The sequence below is a fragment of the Balearica regulorum genome, chromosome W (genome assembly GCF_011004875.1).
Source record: "Balearica regulorum gibbericeps isolate bBalReg1 chromosome W, bBalReg1.pri, whole genome shotgun sequence".
Taxonomy (NCBI): Eukaryota; Metazoa; Chordata; class Aves; order Gruiformes; family Gruidae; genus Balearica; species Balearica regulorum.
Window position 1 is genome coordinate 27,660,373 of NC_046219.1, and position 12,321 is coordinate 27,672,693.

At 46.2% G+C, this 12,321-nt stretch overlaps 1 protein-coding gene across 11 annotated transcripts in view; it reads right to left on the reverse strand.

Annotated features, from left to right (window-relative positions):
* The window catches only part of LOC142599199 (polycomb group RING finger protein 3-like), a 115,609-nt gene that overhangs the window by 41,637 nt on the left and 61,651 nt on the right, over positions 1 to 12,321 (reverse strand). For all 11 annotated transcript variants that reach the window (XR_012832831.1, XM_075739115.1, XM_075739113.1 and 8 more), the window contains one exon: positions 7,122 to 7,239. Coding sequence is in view for 10 of the 11 variants with exons in the window: in XM_075739115.1 (XP_075595230.1) it covers positions 7,122 to 7,230 (109 nt within the window). In the remaining variant the exon portion in view is untranslated. The remainder of the gene's footprint in view (positions 1 to 7,121; positions 7,240 to 12,321) is intronic.

The window sequence follows — 12,321 nt, forward strand, 5'->3', positions numbered from 1 at the left end:
TCAGGAATCCTAGTCCCTGGAGGTAGGAGAGAAAGTCCGGAGAAAGGAAGACCTTCCCTTGGTCAGGGAGAATTGGGTTAGAGAACATCTAGGCAATCTCAATATCCACAAATCTATGGGCCCTGATGGGATGCACCCACATGTGCTCAGGGAGCTGGCAGATGTTATTGCTAAGCCACTCTCAATCATCTTTGAAAAGTCATGGAGAACAGGAGAGGTGCCTGAGGACTGGAGGAAAGCCAGTGTCGCTCTGATCTTCAAAAAGGAGGACCCAGGAAACGACAGGCCAGTCAGCCTCACCTCCATCCCTGGAAAGGTGATGGAACAGCTCATTCTGGGGGTCATCAGTAGGCACGTGGAGGAGAAGTTGTTTATCGGGAGTGGTCAACATGGATTCACCAAGGGGAAATCATGCCTGACCAATCTCATAGCCTTCTATGATTGCAGGACCAGCTGTGTGGATGAAGGGAAAGCAGTGGATGTTGCCTACCTTGACTTCAGCAAGGCTTTTGACACTGTCTCTCATAACATCCTCATAGGCAAGCTTAGGAAGTGTGGGCTAGGTGAGTGGACAGTGAGGTGGGTTGAGAACTGGCGGAATGGCAGAGCCCAGAGGGTTGTGATAAGCAGCACAGAGGCTAGTTGGAGGCCTGTATCTAGTGGTATGCCCCAAGGGTCAGTGCTTGGTCTGGTCTTATTCAACATATTCATCAATGACCTGGACAAGGGGACAAAGTGTACCCTCAGCAAGTTTGCTGACGATACTAAGCTGGGAGGAGTGGCCGACACACCAGAAGGCTGTACTGCCATTCAGCAAGATCTGGACAGGCTAGAGAGTTGGGCAGAGAGGAACCATATGAAATTCAATAAGGGCAACTGTAGGGTCCTGCACCTAGGGAGGAATAACCCCAGGCACCAGTACAGGTTAGGGGTTGACCTGCTGGGAAGCAGCTCTGCAGAGAAGGACCTGGGAGTCCTGGTGGACAACAAGCTCTCCATGAGCCAGCAATGTGCCCTTGTGGCCAGGAGGGCCAATGGTATCCTGGGGTGCATTCAGAAGAGTGTGGCCAGCAGGTCAAGGGAGGTTATCCTCCCCCTCTGCTCTGCCCTGGTGAGGCCACATCTGGAATATTGTGTCCAGTTCTGGGCTCCCCAGTTCAAGTAAGACAGGGAACTACTGGAGAGAGTCCAGCAGAGGGCTACAAGGATGATTAGGGGACTGGAGCATCTCTCTTATGAGGAAAGGCTGAGAGAGCTGGGTCTGTTTAGCCTGGAGAAGAGCAGACTGAGAGGGAACCTGATCAATGCTTATAAATATCTAAAGGGTGGATGTCAAGAGGAAGGGGCCAGACTCTTTTCAGTGGGGTGCCCAGCGACAGGACAAGGGGCAATGGGCACAAACTGGAACACAGGAAGTTCCATCTCAACATGAGAAAAAAAACTTCTTCACTTTGAGGGTGACCGAGCACTGGAAGAGGTTGCCCAGAGAGGTTGTGGAGTCTCCTTCTCTGGAGATATTCAAAACCCGCCTGGACACGATCCTGTGCAACATGCTTTAGGTGATCCTGCCCTAGCAGGGGATTTGGACTAGATGATCTCCAGAGGTCCCTTCCAACTTGTACCATTCTGTGATTCTGTGAGGCAAGAGGGTCTTCACTAACAAGCTGTCCAGACTTATAAGGAGGGCTTTAAACTAGACTTAGCAGGGGAAGGGGATGGAGTTTTGAGCACCAGACAAGAGCCAGGGGCTGCTGAGGTATTAGGAATCAAGAGGGAAACACCTGTGAAATGCCTGAAAGGAATTAGGGCATGTTCCTCTAAAAGGTGACAATGTAGGTAGCCCGTCTGAAGTGCCTCTATACCAATGCATGCAGCATGGGTAACAAAGAGGATGAGCTGGAAGCCACTGTGCAGCTAGAAAGCTATGATCTAATTGCTGTCACTGAAAAGTGGTAGGATGAATTGTATGACTGGAGTGCTGCAATTGATGGCTATAAACTGTTCAGGACAGGCAAGGAAGGAGGGATAGGGGGCTTGACTTCTATGTAAAAGAATGGACTATGCACAGAGCTGTCTTTGAAAAACAGCGATGAACAGGTTGAGAACTTATGGGGCAAATTAGGGGCAAAGCCAACAAAGGAAACCTCATGGTTTGGTGTTTACCACAGGCTGCCCAACCAAGGGGAGCCTGTGGACGAAGCATTCGTACTTCAACTACAGGAACCTTCATGCTTATTGGCCCTGATGCTGCTGGGGGACTTCAATTACCCTGACATCTGCTGGAAAAGCAGCACATCAAGATGTAAGCAGTCCAAGAGACTCTTGGTGTGTGCCAAGGATAATTTCTTAATTCAGGGGCTAGACAGCCTGACCAGAGGAAAAGTTACTGGACCTCTTGCTCACCAACACAGATGAACTAATTAGAGAGGTCAAGATTGGTGGCAGCCTGGGCTGCAGTGATCATGCCCTGGTGGAATTCACAGTCTTGAGGGATATGGGCTAGGTGAAGATTAGAGTCAGGACCCTCAATTTTAGGAGAGCAAACATTCAGTTGTTTAAGGAACTAGTGGATGTGACCTTTTGGGAAGATGCCCTCAGGGACAAAGGAGCCTAACAGAGGTGGCAGCTCTTGAAGGACATTTTTCTTAGAGTGCAAATGTTCTCAATTCCCATGTGTAAGAAATCAGGCAAGGAAGGCAGAAGACTGGCATGGCTCAGTAAGGACCTCCTAGTAAAACTAACGTGTAAGAAGGAAATGCATAGGCAGTGGAACCAGGGACATGTATCCTGGGAAGAATATAGGGACACTGACTGGATGTGTAGGCATGGCACCAGGAAAGCTAAGGTGCAGTTGGAGCTGAATTTGGCAAGGGATGCAAATAATAATAATAAAGGCTTCTACAAGTACATTGGCCAGAACAGGAAGATTAAAGAAAATGTACACACCCTAAATAAGACATGGGAACTGGTGACAACCAACATGGAGAAGACTGAGGTACTCAACAATTTTTTTTGCCTCAGTTTTCAATGGTAATCTCTCTTCCCACATCTCTCAAGCCCCTGAACCTCAAGGCATGGACTGGGGGAAAGAAGTCCCTCCTGTCATAGGAGAAGATCAGGTTCAATACCACCTGAGGAACCTGAACATACACTACTTGGGGGTCAAGACTTGGGGGTCTTGGTCAACAGCAAGTTGAACATGAGTCAACAGTGTGCCCAGGCTGCCAGGAAGGCCAACCGTATCCTGGGGTGCATCAAGCACGGCATTGCTAGCCGGTCTAGGGAAGGGATTGTCCCACTCTACACTGCGCTGGTGCAGCCTCACCTCGAGTACTGCGTGCAGTTTTGGGCGCCACAGTACAAGAAGGACATAAAACTATTGGAGAGTGTCCAAAGGAGGGCAACAAAGATGGTGAAGGGTCTACAGGGGAAGACGTATGAGGAGAGGCTGAAGTCCCTTGGTTTGTTCAGCCTAGAGAAGAGGAGACTGAGGGGAGACCTCATCGCGGCCTACAGCTTCCTCACGAGGGGGAGCAAAGGGGCAGGCGCTGATCTCCTCCCTCTGGTGACCAGTGATAGAACCCGAGGGAACGGCATGAAGCTGCGACGGGGGAGGTTTAGATTGGATATCAGGAAAAGGTTCTTCACCGAGAGGGTGGTCGGGCACTGGAACAGGCTCCCCAGGGAAGTGGTCACAGCACCGAGCTTGACTGAGTTCAAGAAGCATCTGGACAAGGCTCTCAGTCATATGCTCTGATTCGGCTGGTCCTGTGTGGAGCCAGGAGTTGGACTCGATGATCCTTATGGATCCCTTCCAACTCAGGATATTCTATGATTCTATGATACTAGTCAATGGGATCTAATGAGACGCACCTCAGGGTCCTGAGGGAATTGGCTGATGAAGTTGCCAAGCAACTATCCATCATATCTGAAAAATCATGGCAGTCAGGAGAAGTCCCCAGTGACTGGAAAAAGGGAAATATCACACCCATTTTTAAAAAGGGTAAAAACGAGGACCCTGGGAACTACCAACCAGTCAGCCTCATCTCCGTGTCCAGTAAGATCATGGAACAGATCCTCCTGGAAGACATGTTGAACCATATGGAAGGCAGGGAGGTGGTTAGAGACAGCCAACATGGCTTCAGCAAGGACAAATCATGCCTGACTAATCTAGTGGCCTTCTACGATGGAGTGACTACATCAGTGGACAAGGGAAGAGCTATGGACGTCATCTACCTGGACTTCTGTAAGACCTTTGATACAGTACCCCACAACATTCTTGCCTCTAAACTGGAGAGATATGTGTTTGATGGATGGACTGTCAGATGGATAAGGAACTAGCTGGATGGCTGCATCCAAAGAGTTACAGTCAACAGAATAACGTCCAAGTGGAAACCAGTAACGAGTGGTGTCCCTCAAGGGTCCATACTGGGACCAATACTACAACCATATATTTGATTAAAAGAAAAACAGTTCCCTCATTTTAACCAGTACTACTGTTTTTTCACTAATAATGATATATTACAGTATTAAGTGTTTTCCCGACCTGAAGTTCGAAATGAACTCCAGCTCAAACTTCAGAAATTAAAAAAGTTCAAGTTACCTAAATTATATACATTTGTTTTATTATTAAAAAAGGTTAAACATCTTTTCCTTAAACAGTGATTCCTTTAATTTTAGGCAGCCTTACAACAGCCCTTATGATATAAGGCAAGAGAACTGCAGCTGTAGTGCCATCTACCTCTCAGACATGATGGTATGTTTCCATAAACACCAGTTAAAGCCAAAAAAGTCATTACATTTGCTTTGCTTATATATTGTATTTACGTATTTAAGATGAAATTACTGTTGCTGGTAGAGGTTATTATTGCACCAGTCCTAGTAGTTTTGCCCACTAAGCCCAGATCTTGCATTACAGTCTGCTCCAGTGGTATATACTAGCAGATCCAGTTGCAAGGGTGAGGCCATAACCGGTTTGAACCAAGTAAACAAAAGAACCAAACCCATCTTCTAAAACCACTAACTTCTCACTCGCCATCAGTAGATCCTCCAGTTTTGAATAAGGAGATACTAACCCCTCCTAAACTAAACTCAGCACAGGTCAGCTCAGTTTGTCACAGACAAACTAAAAATGTACAAATGAAGAAAAACTCACTTTCCCTATAGCTGTTTGTGTTGGTTTTGCATGGCAAGGTTTTGGTAGCGGGGGGGCTACAGGGGTGGCTTCTGTGAGAAGCTGCTAGAAGCTTCCCTTGTGTCTGATAGAGCCAATGCCAGCCGGCTCCAAGACGGACCCGCCGCTGGCCAAGGCCAAGCCAATCAGCACCTCTGTGATAACATATTTAAGAAAGAGGAAAAAAACCAGTTAGAGAGCGCTTTTGCAGCCAGAGAGAGGAGTGAGACGATGTAAGAAACTCTGCAGACACCAAGGTCAGTGAAGAAGGAGGGGGAGGGGGTGCTCCAGGTGCTGGAGCAGAGATCCCCCTGCAGCCTGTGGTGAAGATCATGGTGAAGCAGGCTGTCCCCCTGCAGCCCATGGAGGGAGGATGAGGGGGTCTAGCGATTCCACCTGCAGCCCGTGGAGGACCCCACGCCGGAGCAGGTGGAGGCACCTGAAGGAGGCTGTGACCCCGTGGGAAGCCCGCGCTGGAGCAAGCTCCTGGCAGGACCTGTGGACCCATGGAGAGAGGAGCCCACGCCAGAGCAGGTTTGCTGGCAGGACTTGTGACCCCATGGGGGACCCACGCTGGAGCAGTTTGCTCCTGAAGGTCTGCACCCCGTGGAGGAGACTCACGTTGGAGAAGGCCGTGAAGGACTGTCTCCCGTGAGAGGGACTCCACGCTGGAGCGGGGGAACGATGAGAGGAGTCCTCCCCCTGAGGATGAAGAAAGCAGCAGAAACACCGCGTGAGGAACTGACCGTAACCCCCGCTCCCCGTCCCCCTGTGCCGCTGAGGGGGGGCGGAGGTTGAAGCCGGGAGTGAAGTTGAGCCCGGGAAGATGGGAGGGGTGGGGGGAGGTGTTTTAAGATTTGGTTTTATTTCTCATTCCTCTACTCTGTTTTGCTTAGTAATAAATAAGACGAATTCCCTCTCTAAGTTCAGTCTGTTTTGCTCGTGATGATAATTAGAGAATGACCTCTCCCTGTCCTTATCTCGACCCATAAGGCTTTTTTTCGTTGTACCTTTTCTCCCCTGTCTAATGAAGGAGGGGAGTGATGGAGCGGCTCTGGTGGGCACCTGGCCCCCAGCCAGGGTCGACCCACTACGCTGTTCTTTAAAAAGCTGCTTCCCACCCTTCCACCCATAATATGAGGCTATGTCTCCTCTCAGAATTAATACCATTAAGTCTAGTATGAAACCAAAAGCAACGAAACTTTCTGAAAACATAAATTTATAATAAGGGACATTCCACAAGACACCCCATAGGTTTGTACTAAAAATGCATTCCTGAGAAATGGCATGGCCTATGTGAACTGAGCCCACCTGCTTGCAGTGCATGTTTCAGGGTTGCAAAGAAAGAAAGAAAGAAAGAAAGTAAATTTTAGAACAATGAAAAAGTGATTCTCTAGCAAGACCAATTTTAATAGTTAACGGCAGCATTACAGAATTTGGGACAAAACAAAGGAAAAGCCTAGACTAGGGTTCCAAATGCTTTACTCCAAACACAATACCAAGGCACTTGAGATTTGGAGCACATGGAGAAGGGACTCAAGAATGAGCTAAAAAAAGGAATGGGAAGAAAATCAAAATAAGCAAATATATTAAAGCTGATGAACAGCATCTAGAAATCAAATGTAGTAGAAAAAAATATCTCTGGCAAATCTGAAACATCATATCATCTCTGTAAAGTATGCCACATTTCTTCTAATTTTCAGCAGAAAAAATACATTCCTAAACATATACATTACCATTTATTATATATGGTTTCAAGTTTGTTCTCTTTGTCTCACAAAACAATATATTTTTTCTGAAAAATTATAAACGCATAGCAAAGCTTGCATTATTCTGACTGATACACAGTAAAACTTTAAACTTCAACTAAAACTGTTAAAACATCTAGCACATCAAGTAAAAAAAAACCCCAATTTTAGCTTACTCACAGCATTATATTCCTACTTACAAGTATGTAAGCATTCTGTTACAGTGGTAGCATCAATCAGGTATCCATTGCATAAATGACAGGTTATATGGGCATTAATGTCCCAAAGCTTAATCTTTCTAGTCATCATCTTTGGTATCTGTAAAAAAAAAAAAAAAAAAAAAAAAAAATCACCCACACATTACATAGCAACTCAGATTACTGATGAGGTAAAAGTAGTTTTGAAATAAATGAGCAACTATAATTCACCTTAAAGATATGCTTATGTAGATAGCTTCAGGCTCTTGTATACTTATGCATATATTTTGAATGAGTATTGAACTTTTAAAAGATGATAAAAATTAATGGTGAAATAATTGAAATTTACACTATTTTACATGTCACGGTTTCAGAGTGGAAGACTCCTAGTACATTATTAACACTGACCAAGTGTGGTGGGTTAGCCTTAACGAACTGCCAAACTCCCCCCCAGCTGCTTGCTCACTCCCCCTCCTCAGCAGAACAGGGAGAGAAAGTAGGAAGAATAGGAACAAGAAAACTCGTGGTCCAAGATAAAAACAGGCAGATTGCTTATCAATTACAGTCACAGGCAAAACAGACTCAACTTGAGGAAAATTAATTTATTGCCAACTAAAATAAAAATGTAATTACTAAGTCAGGTAGTGGGAAACAAAAAGACAAACATTAAACCAACACCTTTCCTCCTCTGCTTTCCCATGCCCAACTTCTTCACTCCAGACTCCTCCACCATTCTCCCCTAAGCTACACAGGGAGGATGGGAGTGGGAGGTTACAGTCAGTACATAATGGTTTCTCTCTGCTGCTTCTTCCTTCTCACACTTTTCCTCTGCTCTGTTGTGAGTTCTCCACGGGCAGCAGTTTCTTTAGGAATATCCATCTACTCTGGTATTGATCCTCTGCAGGCTGCAGGGAATATCTGCTCCAGCACCATGGAGCACTTCTTCCTTTCTCTGACTTTGGTGTTGCCTCTGTTGTTTCTCACTCTTTTTGTTCCCTCCTCCTCTTTCTGTCCAGCGTTTTCTGCCCTTTCTTAAATATGTTCTCACAGAGGTGCCACAAACTTTGCTGATGGGCTCAGCTTTGGCCTGTGGTGGGTCCATTGCCAAGCCAGCTATGTCCACCACAGGACAGTCCCTGACCTCTTCCCATAGAGGCCACACCCTTGCAGCCTGCCCTCCTTGCCACTTACATCCAATACACCAAGGGATGCAGATTTAAGACCAAATCTTATTTTACTCACCTAGTAATGTCATGCTAGTAATTAAGACATCTGAAAGTGGAGAGAGATGAACCTCCTGTAATTGGCAAAGTGCAAAATCAAAAGGAATAGGTCTGATTTGAGAAATTTGGGTTAATCACACTAAGTGTCAGCCTCACATCTCCTTATGGTTAGAGCATGATTTTGAATCCATATCTCAAAAAGGGAGCTGAAAAGTAAAATAATCCAAGTTTCTAAACATTAAAAATAAAATTAAATAAAGAAAACATGACAAACTAAACTTATTGTCCCATCAGTAGAGCTATACTCTGTTGCACTAAGAAATGTGAAATACAGAGCTTCCCCCCCTTTCCAAATTAAAAGATGCTACAACCACCATGAAAAATGAAGCCATTCTGAATGTAAAAATTAAATATTTTTCTTTTTTTTCATAACATTGCCCATCACTGGTAAACAGAAACAGACTACAAAACGCATGCTTTAAATAACGAATATGCTGCTGACTTTTAAATATATCTTTCTGCCTATGGAATCTCAACAAAAACTAAAAAAAAATTAAAAAGTCACTTCAAACTGTGCTATGGAAACTGAGTAACCTTTACCTCTCAAACATATAATTCTCATAAATATAAAGCCAAGGATTAAGATTCAAGCAGTAAGACCAGTTGTTCTTCGGGTACCCAGCCCCCTGAGCTGGAAGACAGGGACAGGGAGCAGAATGAAGCCCCTATAATCCAAGGGGAAATGGTTAGCAACCTGCTACACCACTTAGATACACACAAGTCTATGGGGCTGGACGGGATCCACCCAAGGGTACTGAGGGAACTGGCGGAAGTACTCACCAAGCCACTTTCCATCATTTATCAGCAGTCCTGGATAATCGGGGAGGTCCCAGATGACTGGAAGTTAGCAAATGTGACACTCATCCACAAGAAGAGCTAGAAGGACGATCCGGGGAACTACAGACCTGTCAGCCTGACCTCGGTACCAGGGAAGATTATGGACCAGATCATCTTGAGTGCCATCACGTGGCATGTATAGGATAACCAGGTGATCAGGCCCAGTCAGCATAGATTCGTGAAAGGCAGGTCCTGCTTGACTAATCTGATCTCCTTCTATCACAAGGTAACCCGCCTAGTGGATGAGGGAAAGGCTGTGGATGTTGTCTACCTGGACTTTAGTAAAGCCTTCAATACTGTCTCCCACAGCATTCTCCTAGAGAAACTGGCAGCTCATGGCTTAGATGGGCATACACTCGTCTGGGTAAAATACTGGCAGGATGGCTGGGCCCAAAGAGTTGTGGCAAATGGAGTTAAATCCAGTTGGTGGTCGTTCACAAGTGGTGTTCCCCAGGGCTCAGTCTTGGGGCCAGTTCTGCTTAATATCTTTATCAATGATCTGGACGAGGGGATCGAATGCGCCCTCAGTAAGCTTGCAGATGACACCAAGTTGGGCAGGAGTGTTGATCTGCTTGAGGGTAGGAAGGCTCTGCAGAGGCATCTGGACAGGCTGGATCGATGGGCCGAGGCCAACTGTATGAGGTTCAAGAAGGCTAAGTGCCAGGTCCTGCACTTGGGTCACAACAACCCCATGCAACGCTACAGGCTTGGGGAAGAGTGGCTGGAAAGCTGCCCAGCAGAAAAGGACCTGGGGGTGCTGGTTGACAGCTGGCTGAATATGAGCCAGCAGTGTGCCCAGGTGGGCAAGAAGGCCAACAGCATCCTGGCTTGTATCAGAAATAGTGTGGCCAGCAGGAGCAGGGAAGTAATCGTGCCCCTGTACTTGGCTCTGGTGAGGCCACACCTCAAATACTGTGTTCAGTTTTTGGGCCCCTCACTACAAGAAAGACACTGACTTCCTAGAGCACATCCAAAGAAGAGCAATGAAGCTGGTGAAGGCTCTAGAGAACAAGTCTGATGAGGAGCAGCTGAAGGAACTGGGGTTGTTTAGCCTGGAGAAAAGGAGGCTCAGGAGAGACCTTATCACTCTCTACAACTACCTGAAAGGAGGCTGTAGCGAGATGGGTGTTGGTCTCTTATCCCAAGTAACTAGTGAAAGGACAAGAGGAAATGGTCTCAAGTTGCGCCAGGGAAGGTTTAGATTGGATATTAGGAAAAATTTCTTCACCAAAAGGGTTCTCAATCACTGGAACAGGCTGTCCAGGGAAGTGGTAGAGTCACCATCCCTGGAGGTATTTAAAAGGCGCATAGATGTGGTTCTCAGGATCATGGTTTAGTGGTTGTACTAGCAGTGCTAGGTTAATGGTTGGACTTGATGATCTTAAAGGTCTTTTCCAACCAAAATGATTCTATGATTCTAAGCTTCTAAGATATTCTAAGGCTGTGCTGCCATTCAGTGAGACCTGGACAGGCTAGAGAACTAGGCAGAGCGGAACCATATGAAATTCAATAAGGGCAACTGTAGGGTCCTGCACCTAGGGAGGAATAACCTCATGCACCAGTACAGGTTAGGGGTTGACCTGCTGGGAAGCAGCTCTGCAGAGAAGGACCTAGGAGTCCTGGTGGACAACAAGCTCTCCATGAGCCAGCAATGTGCCCTTGTGGCCAAGAAGGCCAATGGTATCCTGGGGTGCATTCAGAAGAGTGTGGCCAGCAGGTCGAGGTGATATCTATAAAGTAGAATTTTCCACTTTACAGGACAGAAATGTGTTTGGGTTAGTGCTTAGACACTGTTTAATTTAGGGTTAAACGCACTACCTTGCTTTGCTAATGACTATATCTTTGAAGAAGAGCCGAAAGACTGATAAAAAGCATGTTTTGTTAAAGAGTACCCTTGAACGAGAGCTGAAAAACTGATAAAATAGAAACATCCTGCCCCAGAAGGCACCAAGAGCTGGGTGATTGCCAGAGAGGCCCGAAGTCAACAAAAATCAGCAGCAGCTAAGGGAAAGGTAAAGGTAGCTGAGGGAAGTTTGCAACCACCCACCCAGTCAAAGGACTATGCAAATTACCCCCCCCCCCCCCCCCCCCCTCAAGGAGCATGCCTGCTAATTTAAAGAAGCTTGACCAATAGTAGATGATGCAGTAATTAATAACCAATTAGCGTAAATTTAGGCAGGTTTTTCTAATCCTGTAACAAGATAAATATGTGGTAGATTCTGGGTGTAGTGTGCTAGCTTTGTGGAATTACTGCCTAGTACCCATCTCTGCACAGACATGAAATAGAATACCTCTGCTCTGTGTGTATATTGGTGTACTGCACACTGGGTAAATGATCCCACTTTTGGGACAACAGAGGGAGGTTATCCTCCCCCCCCTCTACTCTGCCCTGGTGAGGCCACACCTGCAGTACTGTGTCCAGTTCTGGGCTCCCCAGTTCAAGAAAGACAGGGAACTACTGGAGAGAGTCCAGCAGAGGGCTATGAGGATGATTAGGGGACTGGAGCATCTCTCTTATGAGGAAAGGCTGAGAGCACTGGGTCTGTTTAGCCTGGAGAAGAGCAGACTGAGAGGGAACCTGATCAATACTTATAAATATCTAAAGGGTGGATGTCAAGAGGATGGGGCCAGACTCTTTTCAGTGGTGCCCAGCGACAGGACAAGGGGCAATGGGCACAAACTGGAACACAGAAAGTTCCATCTCAATATGAGGAAAAAGTTCACTTTGAGGGTGACCGAGCACTGGAACAGGTTGCCCAGAGAGGTTGTGGAGTCTCCTCTGGAGATATTCAAAACTCGCCTGGACACAATCCTGTGCAATCTGCTCTAGGTGATCCTGCTCTAGCAGGGGATTTGGACTAGATGATCTCCAGAGGTCCCTTTCAACCCCTACCATTCTGTGATTCCTAAACTTTCCCTCCCCGTAATTGGAATTGGATAGTTAGATTTATGTCCTGTTTATCCTCAGAATTTTTCATTCCTTTTGTTTAAAATATGAGAGAGGATAAGTTACCCAGGTAGCAGATACATTCTGATCCCCCAAAAAACCCTTATGTGGGCAGTTTTAAATATGACAAAGAAAT